The 23,400-nt window shown below is 45.7% G+C and overlaps 1 protein-coding gene across 1 annotated transcript in view; it reads right to left on the reverse strand.

The window, feature by feature from the left end:
* Positions 1 to 20,556: 20,556 nt before the first annotated feature.
* The window catches only part of LOC140741513 (transformer-2 protein homolog beta-like), a 42,613-nt gene continuing 39,769 nt past the window's right edge, over positions 20,557 to 23,400 (reverse strand). Inside the window, exons 5-8 of the mRNA XM_073071801.1 lie at positions 22,918 to 23,033; positions 22,757 to 22,822; positions 21,092 to 21,153; positions 20,557 to 21,011 (exon numbers count right to left, since the gene is read on the reverse strand). Coding sequence (XP_072927902.1) covers positions 21,001 to 21,011; positions 21,092 to 21,153; positions 22,757 to 22,822; positions 22,918 to 23,033 — 255 coding nt within the window. The 3' untranslated portion in view covers positions 20,557 to 21,000. The remainder of the gene's footprint in view (positions 21,012 to 21,091; positions 21,154 to 22,756; positions 22,823 to 22,917; positions 23,034 to 23,400) is intronic.

Consider the following 23,400-nt stretch of genomic DNA (forward strand, 5'->3'; position numbering starts at 1 on the left):
AGGACACATCCTCTCCACATACACTCTATCTGTGCCCTCTGGTCCTAGACTCCCCCACTCTAGGAAACATCATCAATACATCCACTCTATCTGTGCCCTCTGGTCCTAGATTCCCACACTACAGGAAACATCCTCTCCACATCCACTCTCTGTGCTCGGGTCCTAGACTCCTCCACTACAGGAAACATCCTCTCCACAACCACTCTATCTGTGTTCTCTGGTCCTAGACTCCCACACTACAGGAAACATCCTCTCCACATCCAATCTGTGTCCTCTGTTCCTAGACTCCCCCACTACAGGAAACATCCTCTCCACATCCACTCCATCTGTGTCCTCTGGTCCTAGACTCCCCCACTACAGGAAACATCCTCTCCACATCCAATCTGTGTCCTCTGGTCCTAGACTCCCCCACTATAGGAAACATCCTCTCCACATCCACTCTATCTGTGTCCTCTGGTCCTAGACTCCCCCACTACAGGAAAAATCCTCTCCACATCCAATCTGTGTCCTCTGGTCCTAGACTCCCCCACTACAGGAAACATCCTCTCCACATCCACTCTATCTGTGTCCACTGATCCTAGACTTCCCCACTATAGGAAACATCCTCTCCACATCCACTCTATGTGTCCTCTGGTCCTAGACTCCCCCACTATAGGAAACATCCTCTCCACATCGACTCTATCTGTGCCCTCTGGTCCTAGACTCCCCCACTGTAGGAAACATCCTCTCCACATCCACTCTATCTGTGTCCTCTGGTCCTAGACTCCCACACTATAGGAAACTTCCTCTCCACATCCACTCTATCTGTGTCCTCTGGTCCTAGACTCCCCCACTATAGGAAACATCCTCTCCACATCCACTCCATCTCTGCCCTCTGGTCCTAGATTCCCCCACTATAGGAAACATCCTCTCCACATACACTCTATCTGTGCCCTCTGGTCCTAGACTCTCCCATTATAGGAAACATCCTCTCCACATCCACTCTATCTGTGTCCTCTGGTCCTAGACTCCCTCACTATAGGAAACATCCTCTCCACAACCACTCTATCTGTGCCCTCTGGTCCTAGACTCCCTCACTATAGGAAACATCCTCTCCACATCCACTCTATCTGTGTCCTCTGGTCCTCGACTCCCGCACTACAGGAAACATCCTCTCCACATAAACTCTATCTGTGCCCTCTGGTCCTAGACTCCCACACTATAGGAAACATCCTCTCCACATACACTCTATCTGTGCCCTCTGGTCCTAGACTCTCCCATTATAGGAAACATCCTCTCCACATCCACTCTATCTGTGTCCTCTGGTCCTAGACTCCCTCACTATAGGAAACATCCTCTCCACAACCACTCTATCTGTGTCCTCTGGTCCTAGACTCCCTCACTATAGGAAACATCCTCTCCACATCCACTCTATCTGTGTCCTCTGGTCCTCGACTCCCGCACTACAGGAAACATCCTCTCCACATAAACTCTATCTGTGCCCTCTGGTCCTAGACTCCCACACTACAGGAAACATCCTCTCCACATCCAATCTGTGTCCTCTGGTCCTAGACTCCCCCACTACAGGAAACATCCTCTCCACATCCACTCTATCTGTGTCCACTGATCCTAGACTTCCCCACTATAGGAAACATCCTCTCCACATCCACTCTATGTGTCCTCTGGTCCTAGACTCCCCCACTATAGGAAACATCCTCTCCACATCTACTCTATCTGTGCCCTCTGGTCCTAGACTCCCCCACTGTAGGAAACATCCTCTCCACATCCACTCTATCTGTGTCCTCTGGTCCTAGACTCCCACACTATAGGAAACATCCTCTCCACATCCTCTCTATCTGTGTCCTCTGGTCCTAGCCTCCCACACTACAGGAAACTTCCTCTCCACATCCACTCTGTGCCCTCTGGTCCTAGACTCCCCAAATATAGGAAACATCCTCTCCACATCCACTCTATCAGTGTCCTCTGGTCCTAGACACCCCCACTGCAGGAAACATCCTCTCCACATCCACTCTATGTGTCCTCTGGTCCTAGACTCCCCCACTATAGGAAACCTCCTCTCCACATCTACTCTATCTGTGCCCTCTGGTCCTAGACTCCCCTAATGTTGGAAACATCCTCTCCACATTCACTCTATGTGTGTCCTCTGGTCCTAGACTTCCCCACAATAGGAAACATCCTCTCCACATCCACTCCATCTGTGTCCTCTGGTCCTAGACTCCACCACTACAGGAAACATCCTCTCCACATCCACTCATTCTGTGCCCTCATTTCCTAGACTCCCCCACTATAGGAAACGTCCACTCCACATCCACTCTGTGCCCTCTGGTCCTAGACTCCCCCACTACAGGAAACATCCTCTCCACATCCACTCTGTGCCCTCTGGTCCTAGACTCCCCAAATATAGGAAACATCCTCTCCACATCCACTCTATCAGTGTCCTCTGGTTCTAGACTCCCCCACTATAGCAAACATCTTCTCCACGTCCACTCTATCTGTGTCCTCTGGTCCTAGACTCCCTCACTATAGGAAACATACTCTCCACATCCAATCTATCTGTGTCCTCTGGTGCTCGACTCCCGCACTACAGGACACATCCTCTCCACATACACTCTATCTGTGCCCTCTGGTCCTAGACTCCCCCCCTATAGGAAACATCATCAATACATCGACTCTATCTGTGCCCTCTGGTCCTAGATTCCCACACTACAGGAAACATCCTCTCCACATCCACTCTCTGTGCTCGGGTCCTAGACTCCTCCACTACAGGAAACATCCTCTCCACAACCACTCTATCTGTGTTCTCTGGTCCTAGACTCCCACACTACAGGAAACATCCTCTCCACATCCAATCTGTGTCCTCTGTTCCTAGACTCCCCCACTACAGGAAACATCCTCTCCACATCCACTCTATCTGTGTCCTCTGGTCCTAGACTCCCCGACTATAGGAAACATCCTCTCCACATCAACTCTATCTGTGTCCTCTGGTCCTAGACTCCCCCACTACAGGAAACATCCTCTCCACATCCAATCTGTGTCCTCTGGTCCTAGACTCCCCCACTACAGGAAACATCCTCTCCACATCCACTCTATCTGTGTCCACTGATCCTAGACTTCCCCACTATAGGAAACGTCCTCTCCACATCCACTCTATCTGTGCCCTCTGGTCCTAGACTCCCCCACTATAAGAAACATCCTCTCCACATCCACTCTATCTGTGTCCTCTGGTCCTAGACTCCCCCGCAATAAGAAACATCCTCTCCACATCCACTCTATCTGTGTCCTCTGGTCATAGACTCCCCCGCAATTAGAAACATCCTCTCCACATCCAATCTATCTGTGTCCTCTGGTCCTAGACTCCCCCACTGTAGGAAACATCCTCTCCACATCCAATCTATCTGTGTCCTCTGGTCCCAGACTCCCCCACTGTAGGAAACATCCTCTCCACATCAACTCTATCTGTGTCCTCTGGTCCTAGACTCCCCCACTATAGGAAACATCCTCTCCACATCCACTCTATCTGTGCCCTCTGGTCCTAGACTCCCCTAATGTAGGAAACATCCTCTCCACATCCACTCTATCTGTGTCCTCTGGTTCTAGACTCCCCCACTATAGCAAAGATCTTCTCCACGTCCACTCTATCTGTGTCCTCTGGTCCTAGACTCCCTCACTATAGGAAACATACTCTCCACATCCAATCTATCTGTGTCCTCTGGTGCTCGACTCCCGCACTACAGGACACATCCTCTCCACATACACTCTATCTGTGCCCTCTGGTCCTAGACTCCCCCCCTATAGGAAACATCATCAATACATCGACTCTATCTGTGCCCTCTGGTCCTAGATTCCCACACTACAGGAAACATCCTCTCCACATCCACTCTCTGTGCTCGGGTCCTAGACTCCTCCACTACAGGAAACATCCTCTCCACAACCACTCTATCTGTGTTCTCTGGTCCTAGACTCCCACACTACAGGAAACATCCTCTCCACATCCAATCTGTGTCCTCTGTTCCTAGACTCCCCCACTACAGGAAACATCCTCTCCACATCCACTCTATCTGTGTCCTCTGGTTCTAGACTCCCCGACTATAGGAAACATCCTCTCCACATCAACTCTATCTGTGTCCTCTGGTCCTAGACTCCCCCACTACAGGAAACATCCTCTCCACATCCAATCTGTGTCCTCTGGTCCTAGACTCCCCCACTACAGGAAACATCCTCTCCACATCCACTCTATCTGTGTCCACTGATCCTAGACTTCCCCACTATAGGAAACGTCCTCTCCACATCCACTCCATCTCTGCCCTCTGGTCCTAGACTCCCCCACTATAGGAAACATCCTCTCCACATCCACTCTATCTGTGTCCTCTGGTCCTAGACTCCCTCACTATAGGAAACATCCTCTCCACATCCAATCTATCTGTGTCCTCTGGTGGTCGACTCCCGCACTACAGGACACATCCTCTCCACATACACTCTATCTGTGCCCTCTGGTCCTAGACTCCCCCACTATAGGAAACATCATCAATACATCCACTCTATCTGTGCCCTCTGGTCCTAGATTCCCACACTACAGGAAACATCCTCTCCACATCCACTCTCTGTGCTCGGGTCCTAGACTCCTCCACTACAGGAAACATCCTCTCCACAACCACTCTATCTGTGTTCTCTGGTCCTAGACTCCCACACTACAGGAAACATCCTCTCCACATCCAATCTGTGTCCTCTGTTCCTAGACTCCCCCACTACAGGAAACATCCTCTCCACATCCACTCCATCTGTGTCCTCTGGTCCTAGACTCCCCCACTACAGGAAACATCCTCTCCACATCCAATCTGTGTCCTCTGGTCCTAGACTCCCCCACTATAGGAAACATCCTCTCCACATCCACTCTATCTGTGTCCTCTGGTCCTAGACTCCCCCACTACAGGAAACATCCTCTCCACATCCAATCTATGTCCTCTGGTCCTAGACTCCCCCACTACAGGAAACATCCTCTCCACATCCACTCTATCTGTGTCCACTGATCCTAGACTTCCCCACAATAGGAAACATCCTCTCCACATCCACTCTATGTGTCCTCTGGTCCTAGACTCCCCCACTATAGGAAACATCCTCTCCACATCGACTCTATCTGTGCCCTCTGGTCCTAGACTCCCCCACTGTAGGAAACATCCTCTCCACATCCACTCTATCTGTGTCCTCTGGTCCTAGACTCCCACACTATAGGAAACTTCCTCTCCACATCCACTCTATCTGTGTCCTCTGGTCCTAGACTCCCCCACTATAGGAAACATCCTCTCCACATCCACTCCATCTCTGCCCTCTGGTCCTAGATTCCCCCACTATAGGAAACATCCTCTCCACATACACTCTATCTGTGCCCTCTGGTCCTAGACTCTCCCATTATAGGAAACATCCTCTCCACATCCACTCTATCTGTGTCCTCTGGTCCTAGACTCCCTCACTATAGGAAACATCCTCTCCACAACCACTCTATCTGTGCCCTCTGGTCCTAGACTCCCTCACTATAGGAAACATCCTCTCCACATCCACTCTATCTGTGTCCTCTGGTCCTCGACTCCCGCACTACAGGAAACATCCTCTCCACATAAACTCTATCTGTGCCCTCTGGTCCTAGACTCCCACACTATAGGAAACATCCTCTCCACATACACTCTATCTGTGCCCTCTGGTCCTAGACTCTCCCATTATAGGAAACATCCTCTCCACATCCACTCTATCTGTGTCCTCTGGTCCTAGACTCCCTCACTATAGGAAACATCCTCTCCACAACCACTCTATCTGTGTCCTCTGGTCCTAGACTCCCTCACTATAGGAAACATCCTCTCCACATCCACTCTATCTGTGTCCTCTGGTCCTCGACTCCCGCACTACAGGAAACATCCTCTCCACATAAACTCTATCTGTGCCCTCTGGTCCTAGACTCCCACACTACAGGAAACATCCTCTCCACATCCAATCTGTGTCCTCTGGTCCTAGACTCCCCCACTACAGGAAACATCCTCTCCACATCCACTCTATCTGTGTCCACTGATCCTAGACTTCCCCACTATAGGAAACATCCTCTCCACATCCACTCTATGTGTCCTCTGGTCCTAGACTCCCCCACTATAGGAAACATCCTCTCCACATCTACTCTATCTGTTCCCTCTGGTCCTAGACTCCCCCACTGTAGGAAACATCCTCTCCACATCCACTCTATCTGTGTCCTCTGGTCCTAGACTCCCACACTATAGGAAACATCCTCTCCACATCCTCTCTATCTGTGTCCTCTGGTCCTAGCCTCCCACACTACAGGAAACTTCCTCTCCACATCCACTCTATCTGTGTCCTCTGGTCCTAGACACCCCCACTATAGGAAACTTCCTCTCCACATCCACTCTGTCTGTTTCCTCTGGTCCTAGACTCCCACACTACAGGAAACATCCTCTCCACATCCACTCTATCTGTGTCCTCTGGTCCTAGACTCCCCCACTGTAGGAAACATCCTCTCCACATCCACTCTATCTGTGTCCTCTGGTCCTAGACTCCTCCACTATAGGAAACATCCTCTCCACATCCACTCTGTCTGTGTCCTCTGGTCCTGGACTCCCACACTATAGGAAACTTCCTCTCCACATCCACTCTATCTGTGTCCTCTGGTCCTAGACACCCCCACTATAGGAAACTTCCTCTCCACATCCACTCTATCTGTGTCCTCTGGTCCTAGACTCCCCCACTATAAGAAACATCCTCTCCACATCCACTCTATCTGTGTCCTCTGGTCCTAGACTCCCACACTATTGGAAACTTCCTCTCCACATCCACTCTATCTGTGTCCTCTCGTCCTAGACACCCCCACTACAAGAAACATCCTCTCCACATGCACTCCATCTGTGTCCTCTGATCCTAGACTCCCACACTATAGGAAACATCCTCTCCACATCCACTCTATCTGTGCCCTCTGGTCCTAGACTCTCCCATTATAGGAAACGTCCTCTCCACATCCACTCTATCTGTGTCCTCTGGTCCTAGACTCCCTCACTATAGGAAACATCCTCTTCACAACCACTCTATCTGTGTCCTCTGGTCCTAGACTCCTTCACTATAGGAAACATCCTCTCCACATCCACTCTATCTGTGTCCTCTGGTCCTCGACTCCCGCACTACAGGAAACATCCTCTGCACATAAACTCTATCTGTGCCCTCTGGTCCTAGACTCCCTCACTATAGGAAACATCCTCTCCACATCCACTCTATCTGTGTCCTCTGGTCCTCGACTCCCGCACTACAGGAAACATCCTCTCCACATAAACTCTATCTGTGCCCTCTGGTCCTAGACTCCCTCACTATAGGAAACATCCTCTCCACATCCACTCTACCTGTGCCCTCTGGTCCTAGACTCCCACACTACAGGAAACATCCTCTCCACATCCACTCTCTGTGCTCGGGTCCTAGACTCCTCCACTACAGGAAACATCCTCTCCACATCCACTCTATCTGTGTTCTCTGATCCTAGACTCCCACACTATAGGAAACATCCTCTCCACATCCACTCTATCTGTGTCCTCTGGTCCTAGACTCCCCCACTATAGGAAACATCCTCTCCACATCCACTCTATCTGTGTCCTCTGGTCCTAGACTCCCACAGTACAGGAAACATCCTCTCCACATCCAATCTATCTGTGTCCTCTGGTCCTAGACTCCCCCACTGTAGGAAACATCCTCTCCACATCCACTCTATCTGTGTCCTCTGATCCTAGACTCCTCCACTATAGGAAACATCCTCTCCACATCCACTCTATCTGTGTCCTCTGGTCCTAGACTCCCACACTATAGGATACTTCCTCTCCACATCCACTCTATCTGTGTCCTCTGTTCCTAGACACCCCCACTACTAGAAACATCCTCTCCACATGCACTCCATCTGTGTCCTCTGATCCTAGACTCCCACACTATAGGAAACATCCTCTCCACATCCTCTCTATCTGTGTCCTCTGGTCCTAGACTCCCACACTACAGGAAACTTCCTCTCCACATCCACTCTATCTGTGTCCTCTGGTCCTAGACACCCCCACTATAGGAAACTTCCTCTCCACATCCACTCTGTCTGTTTCCTCTGGTCCTAGACTCCCACACTACAGGAAACATCCTCTCCACATCCACTCTATCTGTGTCCTCTGGTCCTAGACTCCCCCACTGTAGGAAACATCCTCTCCACATCCACTCTATCTGTGTCCTCTGGTCCTAGACTCCTCCACTATAGGAAACATCCTCTCCACATCCACTCTGTCTGTGTCCTCTGGTCCTGGACTCCCACACTATAGGAAACTTCCTCTCCACATCCACTCTATCTGTGTCCTCTGGTCCTAGACACCCCCACTATAGGAAACTTCCTCTCCACATCCACTCTATCTGTGTCCTCTGGTCCTAGACTCCCCCACTATAAGAAACATCCTCTCCACATCCACTCTATCTGTGTCCTCTGGTCCTAGACTCCCACACTATTGGAAACTTCCTCTCCACATCCACTCTATCTGTGTCCTCTCGTCCTAGACACCCCCACTACAAGAAACATCCTCTCCACATGCACTCCATCTGTGTCCTCTGATCCTAGACTCCCACACTATAGGAAACATCCTCTCCACATCCACTCTATCTGTGTTCTCTGGTCCTAGACTCCCCCACTGTAGGAAACTTCCTCTCCACATCCACTCTATCTGTGTCCTCTGGTCCTAGACACCCCCACTACACGAAACATCCTCTCCACATCCAGTCTATCTGTGTCCTCTGGTCCTAGACTCCCCCATTACAGGAAACATCCTCTCCACATCCAGTCTATCTGTGTCCTCTGGTCCTAGACTCCCCCACTACAGGAAACATCCTCTCCACATCCACTCTATCTGTGTCCTCTGGTCCTCGACTCCCCCAGTACAGGAAACTTCCTCTCCACATCCACTCTATCTGTGTCCTCTGGTCCTTGACTCCCCGACTATAGGAAACATCCTCTCCACATCCACTCTATCTGTGTCCTCTGGTCCTAGACTCCCCCACCATGGGAAACATCCTCTCCACATCCACTCTATCTGTGTCCTCTCGTCCTAGACTCCCCCACTATAGGAAACATCCTCTCCACATCCACTCTATCTGTGTCCTCTGGTCCTAGACTCCCACACTATTGGAAACTTCCTCTCCACATCCACTCTATCTGTGTCCTCTCGTCCTAGACACCCCCACTACAAGAAACATCCTCTCCACATGCACTCCATCTGTGTCCTCTGATCCTAGACTCCCACACTATAGGAAACATCCTCTCCACATCCACTCTATCTGTGTTCTCTGGTCCTAGACTCCCCCACTGTAGGAATCTTCCTCTCCACATCCACTCTATCTGTGTCCTCTGGTCCTAGACACCCCCACTACACGAAACATCCTCTCCACATCCAGTCTATCTGTGTCCTCTGGTCCTAGACTCCCCCATTACAGGAAACATCCTCTCCACATCCAGTCTATCTGTGTCCTCTGGTCCTAGACTCCCCCACTACAGGAAACATCCTCTCCACATCCACTCTATCTGTGTCCTCTGGTCCTCGACTCCCCCAGTACAGGAAACTTCCTCTCCACATCCACTCTATCTGTGTCCTCTGGTCCTAGACTCCCCGACTATAGGAAACATCCTCTCCACATCCACTCTATCTGTGTCCTCTGGTCCTAGACTCCCCCACCATGGGAAACATCCTCTCCACATCCACTCTATCTGTGTCCTCTCGTCCTAGACTCCCCCACTATAGGAAACATCCTCTCCACATCCACTCTATCTGTGCCCTCTGGTCCTAGACTCCCCCACTATAGGAAACATCCTCTCCACATCCACTCTATCTGTGTCCTCTGGTCCTAGACTCCCCCACCATGGGAAACATCCTCTCCACATCCACTCTATCTGTGTCCTCTCGTCCTAGACTCCCCCACTATAGGAAACATCCTCTCCACATCCACTCTATCTGTGCCCTCTGGTCCTAGACTCCCCCACTATAGGAGACATCCTCTCCACATCCACTCTATCTGTGCCCTCTGGTCCTAGACTCCCCACTATAGGAAACATCCTCTCCACATCCACTCTATCTGTGCCCTCTGGTCCTAGACTCCCCCACTATAGGAAACATCCTCTCCACATCCACTCTATCTGTGTCCTCTGATCCTAGACTCCCCCACCATGGGAAACATCCTCTCCACATCCACTCTATCTGTGTCCTCTCGTCCTAGACTCCCCCACTATAGGAAACATCCTCTCCACATCCACTCTATCTGTGCCCTCGGGTCCTAGACTCTCCCACTATAGGAAACATCCTCTCCACATCCACTCTATCTGTGCCCTCTGGTCCTAGACTCCCCCACTATAGGAGACATCCTCTCCACATCCACTCTATCTGTGCCCTCTGGTCCTAGACTCCCCCACTATAGGAAACATCCTCTCCACATCCACTCTATCTGTGCCCTCTGGTCCTAGACTCCCCCACTACCGGAAACTTCATCTCCACATCCACTCTATCTGTGCCCTCTGGTCCTAGACTCCCCCACTACCGGAAACTTCATCTCCACATCCACTCTTATCTCAGCCTTTCAATATTCTGTAAGTTTCAATAAGATCCTTCCTCAGTCTTCTGAACTTCCAGAGCCATCAAATACTCCTCATACATTAACCCTTTCATTCCCAGAATAATTTTTGTGAATTTCCTCCAGGCCCTCTCCAATGCCAGTACATCTTTTCTTTGATAAAGGGCCCATAACTGCTCACAATGCTCCAAGTGAGGTCTCACCAGTGCTTTATAAATCATCAGCATTACATCCTTGCTGCTATATTCTCGTCCTCTCAAAATGAATGCAAACATTGCATTTGCCTTCCTCACCACCAACTCAACCTGCAACATAACCTTTAGGGAATCCTGCACGGACTCCCAAGTTCCTTTGCACCTGTGATTTCTAAATTTTTTCCCCATTTAGAAAATAGTCCACATCTTTATTCCTGACTCTCCTTTGTCTATCCTGCCTGTTAGTTTCTCAAAGAATTCCAACTGATTTGTCCAGCAAGATTTTCCCTGAAGGAAAAATACAGCAGAGGAACAGGGCCTTCGGCCCACAATGTTGTTTATTTGGATGTCCAAAAGGGCTCCACAGGATGTCCAAGGCGCCACAGATGAGGACTAGAATATAAAAGCAGGGATGTGATGCTGAGGCTTTGTAAAGCATTGGTGAGGCCTCACATGGAGTATTGTGAGTTTTGGACCCCTTATCCCTGCTAACTCCAAAATGTCCATATTCCTCCATCTTCCACTTATTTATGTGCCTAACTAAACGCCTGTTAAAAGCCTATAATGCATTTGCCTCTACCACACCATATCAGGCAGCGCATTCCAGGCATCCACCACTCCCTGAGTAAAAAACTTACCCCCTCACATCTTCTTTGAACCCACCTTCTTTTATTTTCAATGCATACTGTCTGGTATTAGCTGTTTCTACCCTGGGGAAAAGATACTCTCTGTCTACTCAATCTAAGTTTCTCATAATCTTATAAACTTTATCATATCTCTACTTAGCGTCCACTGCTCCAGAGAAAATAACACGTTTGTCCACCCTCTCATCATAACCCATGCCCTCTAAACCAGGCAGCAACTTTGTAAACCTCTTCTGCACCTTCTCCAAAGCACTAACATCCTTCCTATATTTGGACGACCAGATCTGTACGCAATACTCCAGGCGTGGCCTAATCAGAGTTCTATAAAATTGCAAGATAACCTCTTAACTTTGAATTCAGTGCCTTGACTAATAAAAATAAGCATCCCATAAGCCTTCTTAACCACCCTATCAATCTGTGTAATCACTTTCATGAAGCTATAAACTTGGACCCCAAGATCTCTGCTCAGCAACACTGTGAAGGATCTTTACATTTGCTGTACCAAGGTGCAACACCTCACATTACCTGGCATTTCTCTGCCCATATCCGCAACTGATCTATACCATGCTGTATTCCTTGCCACTATCCACAACTCCAATAACCTTGGTATCATCCGCAAACTTACCTACTCACCCACCTACAGTTGCATGAACAGGTTTGTGAACCCTTTTCAATTACCTGGTTTTCTGCATAATTACTCATAAAATGTGGCCTGATATTCATCTAAGTCACAATAATAATATACAAACACGATCTGCCTAACCCAATAACACACAAACCATTGAACTTTTCATATCTTTATTGAACACACTGTTTAATCAATCACAGTCCAGGCTGCAAAAGTATGTGAACCATTGTATTTAATAACTGGTAGAAATTCCTTTAGCAGCAATAACCTCCGTCAAAGGTTTCCTGTAGCTGCTGATCAGACCTGCACAACAGCGAGGATGAATTTTAGACCATTCCTCCATACAAAACGATCATCAATATTTCTGGGATACTTTGCATAAACAGCCCTCTTCAGGTCATGCCACAGCATATCAATTGGTCTGGACTTGGGGCTTGGCCATTCCAAAACTCGAATTTTCTTCTTTTTAAACCATTTGTTGTTGATATACTCTTGTGTTTCCGATCATTGTCTTGTTGCAACATCCAACTTCTATTAAGCTTCAGGTGATGGACTGCTACCCTGACATTCTCCTGCAAAATGTCTTGATACAATTTTGAATTAATTGTTCCCTCAACGATTGCAAGATTACAAAATCTTCCAAGATGGCGGCACGACACAGCTTGCAGCGGCCACTCCAGAGCTGATTATCTGTTATTTGTGAAATGGGGTGCCGTGCGCAATCATAATCGATTGAAAACAGACGTGGGAGCACGGAGGAACATCGGGAAATCTCCAGGAAGACCTTCTTCGTTGCTGCTGCTGCTGTGAGGTCCGGGACTCTGCTGGGAAGAACAGGGCCCCAGTCCTCGGGGTTGCGTTGCCGATGGCCGTTGGCGGGGCCGTCTTAATACGCTCGGCAGAGGATGGTGCTCAGAGAAGCTGTGCCGGAGGGGATGGTCGTTGGTTCGGAGGTTCGACAGACTCAGAGTCCGCTGCAGTCAGGTCGCTTTCGGTGTGCTGTGTCTGCGAGGCTGAGTTGGGCGGTGCTGTGGAAGTCCATAGCAGGGGTATTCCCTTCTGCCACGGTGTGGAATGGCGAGTCTGTCGGGACCCTGGGGACTTGTGGAAAGTGTATGGTGATTTCTTTTGAAGTTACAGTCCTTTAACATCTTTGGACTATTTTTACTGTGCCCATGGTCTGTTTTTTTAATCAATTATGCTGTTGTTTGCACTGTTGTAACTATGTGGTTTTGTGCAGGTCTTGTAGCTTTAGTTTTTGGTCGTTTGTCTGGTGGATTTGGAGCTCCTTTCCGGGGAACTTGCTAAGACAGTAGCGTGATATTAATACGCAGCAGCCTCTCCGGACTCTGGATTGGGGATTGCCAAACGTTATGTGGATTTTCTGGTGTAGTTTGTTTTGTCATATGCTTTTGTGATATCATTCTGGGGGAACGTTGTCTCATTTTTTAACTGCATTGCATTTGTGGTTTCTAAATGACAATAAACTGAATCTGAATCTGCCCAGGGCCTGAGGCAGCAAAGCAGCCCCAAACCATGATGCTCCTTCCACCATGCTTCAGTTAGGATGAGGTTATGGGTGTTGGTGTGTAGTGCCCCTTTTCCCTCCAAACATAGCGGTGTAAATTTCTGCCAAGAAGTTCCAACCTCTGTCTCATCTGTCCACAGAACCTTGTCCCAGAAGTGTTGTGGAACTTCCAGGTGGTCTTTTGCAAACTTGAGATGTGCAGCAATGTTTTTTTTTTGGAGAGCAGTGGGTTTCCTCCGTGGTGTCCTTCCACAAACACCGTTCTTATTAAGTAATTTTCTTAGTGAACACACGAACAGAGACTTTAGCAAGTTCTAGAGATTCCTGCAGGTCTTTTGCTGTCACCCCTGGCTTCTTTTTCCCTTCCTTCAGCATTGCACATTGTGCCCTTGGTGTGATCATTGCAGGACACCCACTCCCAGGGAGAGTGGCAACAGTACTGAATTCCCTCCATTTATAGATAATTTCTCTTTCTGTAAACTGATCAACACTCAGGTCTTTAGAAATACTTTTGTAGCTTTTTCCAGCTTCATGCATCTCTACAATTCTTCTTCTAGGTTCTCTGAAAGTAGTTTTGATCAAGGCATGGTGCATTTATACAGATCTTTCTTGAGAAGAGCAGGCTCTGTCAGTGACCTGACTTTGTGTGTCTTTTTATAGGGCAGGGCACCTCTCCAACCCACACCTCCAATCTCATCTCATTGATTGGAACACCCGAGTCCAAATAGCTTTTGTGGAAGGTATTGCCCCAGAGGTTCACATACTTTTTTGAACCTAGACTCTGATTGCTTAAATGGTGTAACACTATCGATGAGAAGTGCAATTGTTTGTGTGCTATTAGTTTAGGCAGATTGTGTTTGTCTATTGTTGTGACTTAGATGATCAGACTACATTTTACGAGTAATTAGTGCAGAAAACCAGGTAATTGCAAAGGGTTCACAAACTTTTTCTTGTAACTGTATATCTTCATCCAGGTCACTTATATACAATCACAAACAACAGAGGTCCTAGCACAGATCACTGTGGAACACCATTAATTATGGACCTCCAGCTCGAATAAGTCCCTTCGACCACTGGCACCTGTCTTCTATGTGCAAGCCACTTCTGAATCCAAACAGCCAACTCGCTGTGGGCCCCATGCATCCTAATCTTCTGAATTATTGTCCCATGAGAGACCTTGTCAAATGTCTTACTAAAATCCACGTAGACGACATCCACTGCCCTACCTTCATCAACCTCTCTTGTCACCTTGTCAGAAAACTCAATCAAATTGGGAAGACACAATTTGTCCCACGCAACGCTATGCCGGCTCTCCCTAATTAGGCCATGGGTTTAAATGCAAACCATGCTGGCTTTGGCATAAAGAAGAGAAAATATGCAAATACTGGAAATCCAAGCAATACACACAAAATCCTGGAGGAACTCAGCAGGCCAGGCAGCATCTATGGAAAGAGTAAACAATCGATGCTTTGGGCCAAGACCTTTCATCGGGACTGACTTTGGCTATATTATCATGGACTAAGTACTCAATCTTCATCCTTAATAATAGGCTCCCAACACCCTTCCAAACACTGAAGTCAGGCTAACTGGCCTACAATTTCCTTTCCTCTGCCTCCCTCCCCTGTTAGGGTGGAGTGACATTTGCAATCCTGCAGTCCAAAGGAACCATTCCAGGATCTAGTGATTGTTAATGCCTCCACAATCTCTTCAGTCACCTCTTTCAGAACCCTGGGGTGTAATCCGTCTGGTCGAGGAGACATCCACTCTCAGACCTTTCAGCATCTCAAGCACCTTCTTCCTATCAATAGTAACGACACTCACTTCTGACATTTTGCTAGCCTTCCAGTTAAGACTGACGCAAATACTTATTCTGTTTGTCTGCCATTTATTTGTCCCCCTCCCATTATGAGCTCTCCAATGTCATCTTCTAGCAGTCTATATCCACTCTTTACTCTTTATATATCTGAAAAATCTTTTTGTATCTCTCCTGTTGATTTGAAAAGTTTTCCTATTTTGTTGTATTATATGCCCTTCCTTTCATTTTTATGCTGTCTTTGACTTCCCTTGTTAGCTACAGTCATTTCATCCTCCCTTTGGAATACTTCATCTTTGGGATGTTTTTTACTGAATTTCCCCCCAGACACATATGAGCCATTGCTGCTCTGCCATCATCCATGCTTGATTGGAAGAGTCCCTCTTCCCAGCTCCTCTCTCACGCCTCTGTAATTCCCTTTACTCCACTGTACTGCTGATACACCTGATTTTAGCTTATCCCTCTCAAACTGCAGGATGAATTCTTTCATATTATAATCACTGCCTCACAAAGGTTCTTTTACCTTGAGTTCCTTGATCAAATCTGTTTCATTACACAACACCCAATTTATAATCGCCTTTCCCTTAGTGGGCTCAACCACAAGCTGCTTGAAAAAGCCATCTCATAGGCTTTCTACAAATTCTTTCTCTTGGAATCCAGCACCAACCAGAAATTCCTAATCTGCCTGCATATCAAAATCCCCCAGGATTATCGTAATATTGGCCCTTTTACACACCTGTTTTACATCTCCCGTTGTAATTTGTAGCCCTGGTCTACGTCTATGGAGAAGAATAACCAGTCAACATTTCAGGCCTGATGCTACCTGACATACCGTCTGGGTAGTCTCCAGCCCCTTGGTATGAACATCGAATTCTCCAACTTCCGGTAGTTCCCTCCCTCTCCCTTCCCCCATCCCACTTTCACTCTGCCTCCTCTTCCAGCTGCCTATCACCTCTCTCATAATTCTGCCTTCTACTACCCACAGTGCTTTCCCCTTACATTCCTTCTTCACCTCTCCGGCCTTTCCCATCACCCACCCCTTCATCTTTCCCCTTACTGGTTTTTCACCTGGCACCTTCCACCCTCCCCCCCCCCCACCTTCTTTACAGGGCCCCTGCCCCCTCCCTCTTCAGTCCTGATGAAGTGTCTCGGCCCGAAACGTTGACTGCTCGTTTCCACGGATGCTGCCCGACCTGCTGAGTTCATCCAGCTTGTTTGTACGTGTTGTCAAGAACTGACAAGCCTCTCTACTATTACAAGGCAACAATCCTCAGAGTACAGCGAACTCCAGATGAAGAATAATGAAACATATTTAGCAACACACACAAGATGCTGGAGGAACTCAGCCAGTCAGGCAGCATCCATGGAAATGAATAAACTGTCGACACTTAGGGCCAAGACCTTTTTTGAGGGCTGGAAAGGAAGGGGGAAGGTGGCAGAATAAAAAGGTGGGGGGAGGGGAAGGGGAATTAGCTAGAAGGTGGTAGGTGAAGCCAGCTGGGTAGGAAAGGGCTGGAGAAGAAGGAATCTGATAGGAGAGGAGAGTGGACCATGGGAGAAAGGGAAGGAGGAGGGGACCCAGGCAGAGGTGATAGGCAGCTGAGGTAGGATGCTGCCTGACCTGCCGAGTTCCTCCAGCTTGTTTGTACGTGCTGATGCTGCCTGACCTGCTGAATTCCTCCAACATTTTGTGCATGTTACTCTGGATTTCCAGTATCTGCAGAATCTTGCCTTTTGATATAATGTGCTTTTGTTCTACAATGTACTTAAAAATATTAATATGTTGACTATGAAATAATTTAAAGATCAAATACTTAGCTCACTTCACTAGATGCATTAATCTAGTGGTTGTCTAAGTTACAACCCATTTTATGTTGTTCTTGGAACTGAAATATGCCACTCTCAGAATACTAATCTTCATTTCCTTCTATCTAAACATTTTAAAAATCAGAACACAAGATTTGAAGACCAGCACCATAACTTAAGGCTAATACATCTGTCACAATTCCATTTGAAAATATATATTCAGTGGTTACTTTATAGGGCACAAGCAGCCAGTGAATGGTCATGGTCTTCTGCTGCTGTAGGCCATCTACTTCAAGGCTCGACGTGTTATGCATTCAGAGATTACTTGAGTTACTATCACCTTCCTATCAGTCTGAACTAACCTGGCCAATCACCTCTGACCTCTCTCATTCACAAGTCATTTTTGCCCACAGAATGTAATTTTGTTTTAAAAATTAAAACAAAACTGTAAACTCTAGAGATCGATTTGCATGGAAACCCCAGAAGATCAGCAGTTTCTGAGATGCTCAAACCACCCCATCTGGCACCAACAATCATTCCACAAAGTCACTTAAATCATATTCCTAACACATTTTTATGTTTGGTCCAAACAACAACTGAGCCTCTTGACCATGTTTGCATGCTTTTATGAATTGAGTTGCTGCTACATAACTCAGTGGCAGCATTAACAATCAGTGTTCAGGTGTACTTGGCCACAGTTGCTCAGCAAAATCCAGTTTGTAAAAGGTCCAATTTTAACAACCTTAATTCACTATTACCAATTTGCTCAACATCCTGAAGACACCAATTGTCATACAGGTGGCAGTTTCCTCCAAAACCCAGTAAGTAGCCATTCCACGTCAAGCTTCTGCATTGCTCTACCTTCATTTTGGCAAGTAAGAACGTGCAGCTGAGAAGCATGTCTTGGGAAATCTCAGGTTAAATTCTTCACAAGTTGTGTATTGTACAACTGGACTTATTTTGGAGGACATACTTAGAGCTAAACTGCCAATCACAAGATATTTTGAGAGCATTTATGCATCAGGTCATCAGTGAGGACACTAATTTTGAACTATTCTGCTGACAGTTGCTTTAGGTAGATGAAAAATGCTGACCGCAATTTAAGCAGCTGCAATTGTAAGAGTTATGACATTTGGACATCAGTGGAGAGCATTTGATTGCACTGAAATACTCTGTCCCTACTTTAATGGACGTCACAGTAGCGCAGCACTATTTTAAGCTTGGGGCATTCCAGAGTTCAATTCCAGTGCTATGTGTAAGGAATTTATAATTTCGCCTGGTGACAACGGGGGTTTCCTCCCACCACCCAAAGACGTAGGTTAACTGGTCACTATAAACTGTCCTATGATTACACTAGTGTTAAATAGGTGGCCCATTAGGCTGGAAGGGCCTGAACAGTATTTCTAAATAAAAAATTTAAAAATACTTGTAGGCTATTTGGGTGAAGTACTAAATAATAACCATCAAGTTTTGAAGCACATCAAGATGTCAAGAGAAATTACTGTATCTTGACCATGTGTCATAAATCAATTATTTCCAGGTAGCACTGGAATATTCCAAACTAAACATTTCATACATAGAATAACGTGGGACTACTTCTCTCCACCGTGGAAATGATTTTATTTGGTTGCAGCAGGCAGCACTAATCATCCCTGAACTGAGAACAGCTGGTAATTCCAGAGTCTCACTCATGCTGTGGCAGATGGCGTTTCCTTCTCTGAATCAGAAGAGGTTTTACAACAATCCAATGTGTTTACTAGTAGCAGCAGTTATTTTAATTCCAGATTTATTTCTGAGATTCAATCTCTCCATTCCAAAATGAGATAATTTGCGGAATTCATTGCCACAGATGGCTGTGGAGTCCAAGTCATTGGATATATTAAAAGTGGAGGATCTTGATTAGTAAGGATTTCAAAGGTTATGAGGAGAAAGGACACTCACAAATGTCTACAGCTGTACCCTGGAGGGCATTCTAACTGGTTTCACCACCGTGGTATGGGAGGTCACTGCGGAGTATTGTGAACTCAGTCAGTTCCATCACGAGTGCTAGCCTCCCCAGCATTCAGGACATCTTCAGGGAGTGATGCCTCAAAAATGCGGCACCCATCATTAAGGACCCCATCACCCAGGCCATGCTCTCTTCTCACTGCTGCCATCAGGGAAAAGGTACAGAAGACCGAAGGGACACACTCAGTAATTCAGAAAGTTTCTTCCCCTCTACCATCAGATTTCTGAATGGACATCAAACCTATGAACACTACTTCACTATTTTTATTTTCCCTTTTTGCACTATTTAACTTTTTGAATATACAGTAATGTTTTTATGTATTGCAATGTACAGCTGCATTACAAATTTCACAACATATGCCAGTGATATGAAATCTGATTCTGAATAGGGTTATGAGGGATAATAAATCATCCATGATGGAATGATGGACCAAGACTCAAAGCCTACAAGAAGATTGCACTGGTTCACCAGGGCCATCTTATGGATTTGATGGGCTGAATGGCAAAATCTTCCTCCTATGTTTTATGGAATTTAAACCTTTGTCCTAGATGGATTGCTACTCTAGTAACTTAAAAACTATACTACCAGTTTTAAATACAGGCAGTCCCCAAGTTATGAATATCTGACTTACGAACAACTCGTACTTAGGAACGGCCTGCCATAAAGCCTATTATATTAAAAATTCGTCAGCTCGAGGAAGGAGAAAGCTGTCCGCCATTTAAAGCCATTAACACTGTGTTGAGTGTGTCCCATTTAACCTGTCTCCAGGGGAGCTCAGGACCCGCCGCCTGCAGCTGCTGCTTAATCCACGGTAAACGAGTTAAAATTATGGATCGATAATTCCCATCTCGTGTTTATTTCACTCTGTGATGAAGAACTTGTTGTGAGTAGGGGTTGGCTCAATCATTTCAAAGTGAGGGCAAATTTACATAATATTAAAGTGCAAGGTGAAGCAGCAAGTGCCGATGTAAGTGCTGTGAGTGATTTTCCTGAAATACTGAAAAAAATTGAGGGAGGTTATTTGCCAGACCAAATATTTAATATAGACAAGATTGGCTTATGCCTGAAAGGATCTATATTTCGAAAGAGGGAAAAAGTGCACCAGGGCATACGGCATTGAAGGATAGGTTAACCTGTTCTGACTTATGTACAAATCCAACTTAAAGACAGACTTAGGAAAGTGATCTCATTCATCACCTGGGGACAGCCTGTAAACTATAACTAGATCTCTTATCAAGCAACAATACAAGCTGACTGGATTAAGGTTACAACTATTAGCTTTCATGATCTTTTCTCCATAAAGAAATTAGGTCCCACACCGTGTCCAAGACATTTATTGCATGTCGCCATTTCCCAATAAGTAACTTTATAAATGAATCTTTTCTTATAAAGTACTGCAGAATCAAAGCATTGCGCACAAAAAGTCAAGACACTGTGCTTATATCCAAATATAGTTTGGGAACATGTTTTTACCAGAAATATTTCTGCAATAACAATTTAATGCAACACAGTGTGTCAAATCCCATTAAAAAGACAAACTTCCTCTCGCAATATATATGCAATACCACTTAGTGAAACACCAGAAAACTTCTCTAAATGAAAGACTTGATTATAGGGCTTTTGCTTAATATAATTAAAAAAGCTTTTACTTTAAAATAAAAGCATTGCAATGCTCAATTCCCAACTTAGTTTTTAAAAAATCCCTGTAGGGTGAAAAACTTTCCATCCATTTAAACTGGCAGGAAGTACTTGGTGTGTATGATCAGTATCGACCTGCAGAAAGAAAACACATCACATCAGAATCAGATTAAAAACTCTGAAAATTGAAGGAAACTACAGGCCTCAACACTTACGTGGGGTATAAGAACGAGATCGAGATCTGTATCTGCTATAACAGGGTGAAGGTGATCTTCGTCTAGGAAGAAAAAAATCCAGAATATAACCAGGAATTTCACCATATGCACACAACCTCATTTTGCAAACACCAAGCATACTGGCTGGCTAAAACATCTCTCCATATCATCTGACTGAAATTTATTGGAGGTATCTAAGTTATTATAATAACTTTTAACATACAAGGAAAAGAGACAATCCTATTCATAACTAATCAAGCTATTGTGAATACACTTCAGCTTAGTCAGACTGCAGGTTAAAATAGTGTTTCAAGCAATGTGTGTGTATATAATGTCAGTCTAAAAGCAGATATATGCATAACTATGAAGAATTAATATTGAGCTGTAGTTTATTCTGTACGATGTACATTTGGAAGACAATTCATTTGCAATTGTATGGTATTTATGTTGAAACACAAGTTCAATTTTTACTAAGACAAAGGAAGATTGGTTAAATATCACTAACACAAAACCTGAGGTAAATTGCTTATGAGCTTTAGAAGGAAATTCTGGAATGCAAGGCATAGATAACTAGTGGAAAATCTATCTGTCAGTGGTGGAACAAAAAGGAGTCAGGAGATGGAAAAAAAGCAAAAACCTAAGGACAGATTTGCAAGATTCAAGAATGATCAAGGTATGGAGGGACGAGAACAGGAATTTAAATAGAGAAACTAAACTGTGGCCCAGAAGTCAGTTGCAGATTATATTTACAGAATGGTAAAATATCCCAGGATACTTCACAGATTTTCAAAAGTTGACAATGACATATGAGGATGGATAACCAAAATGATGAGTTAAATATACATTCATTGTGTGCTGTGTCATATGACGTGAGCGATCATGGTCTTCCCACGACCATGATTGTTCTTGGCAAGTTTTCCTACGGTGGTTTGTCCTTGCCTTCTTCTGGGCAGTGTCTTTACAAGATGGGTGACCCCAACCATTATCAGGGCTGCTCTCATGGTTTCATGTGACCATGATCTGGTTGGGGGGGGGGGGCAAAGTAGGTGCTACACCTTGCCCAAAAGTTACCTGCAGGCTCACGGAGGGAAGCAGCACCTTATACCTCCTTTGATGGAGAAAAATCTCCATCCTGCCACCCAAATATTAAAGATGTGTGAAGTTAAGAGCATATGCAAGAGACTGGAAGGTTTGACAATGGGCAAAATTCATCTAAAACAATGATCCAATTAATTTGCCTTCAATTAAACATTCAATTAAATTACCAAGCACAGACTGATTCAATACTTCAAAGTAACACACAAAATGCTGGAGGAACTCAGCAGGCCAGGCAGCATCTATAGAAAGAAGTGCAGTTGACATTTCAGGTTGAAACGTCGACTGTACTCTTTTCCATAGATATTGCCTGGCCGGCTGAGCTCCTCCAGCATTTTGTGTGTGTTACTCAGATTTCCAGCAGCTGCAGATTTTCTCTTCTTTGTGATTTCAATACCTCAAAGTGCTTGGCCAAGGAGTGGTATATTATGCACCAAAATGTGAGAAGTCATCAAATATAGTAACAAAAATTTTCCTCTCTTTTTGGATACACAGTGGCAGAAGGGTTGCTCATTGACATTAAATATTGCTGACAACACTGTCCACAATACAGTTCAAATTCAGCATTACCTGTAGGTGAAATCCCGATCGGCGTATCTATCACTGTAGGAGTCATGGTAATGAGAGGAACGAACACTGTAAAATGCCAAAAAATATTAAGAACATCTATCCATATTAGAAATTACTAAAGCAGTGTATCAATGAGAAATGGGCTTCTAAAGAGAGCTCACGTTGTTGGTCTGCCCATGTAGATTCCTGGAGTTGGAGTGTGGGGTCGTTTTGTAATGGAATAATCTACTCTAATGCGCCGGCCATCAAGTTCCATCCCATTAGCACGTTCTTTTGCCTGTTGGGAAAAAGTATTACCTCAATGCTGCTGTATGCAATATAGCACTTATCAAAACTGAATTATTATTTTTAAAAAGAAGTTGCAAAACTTGAACAAATTTTAGGCATGGTTGGTTATGTTGCTACCAAAAATTATTTACAAAAGTTCCTCCAACTTTTTAGGAACAGCTTCTTCCCATCTGTCATCAGATTTATGAATCGGCAATGAACCCAAGAAACCCAACTTCATTCTTTTTTGGCTCTTTTTGTACTACTTATTTAAATATATATACACATACACAAATTTCACAACCTATGACAGTGATAATAAATCTGATTCTGATTAGTGCTCTTACACTATTTGGTTATTATGCTATACTGGACTA

The sequence above is a fragment of the Hemitrygon akajei genome, chromosome 18, assembly GCF_048418815.1.
Source record: "Hemitrygon akajei chromosome 18, sHemAka1.3, whole genome shotgun sequence".
Classification (NCBI taxonomy): Eukaryota; Metazoa; Chordata; class Chondrichthyes; order Myliobatiformes; family Dasyatidae; genus Hemitrygon; species Hemitrygon akajei.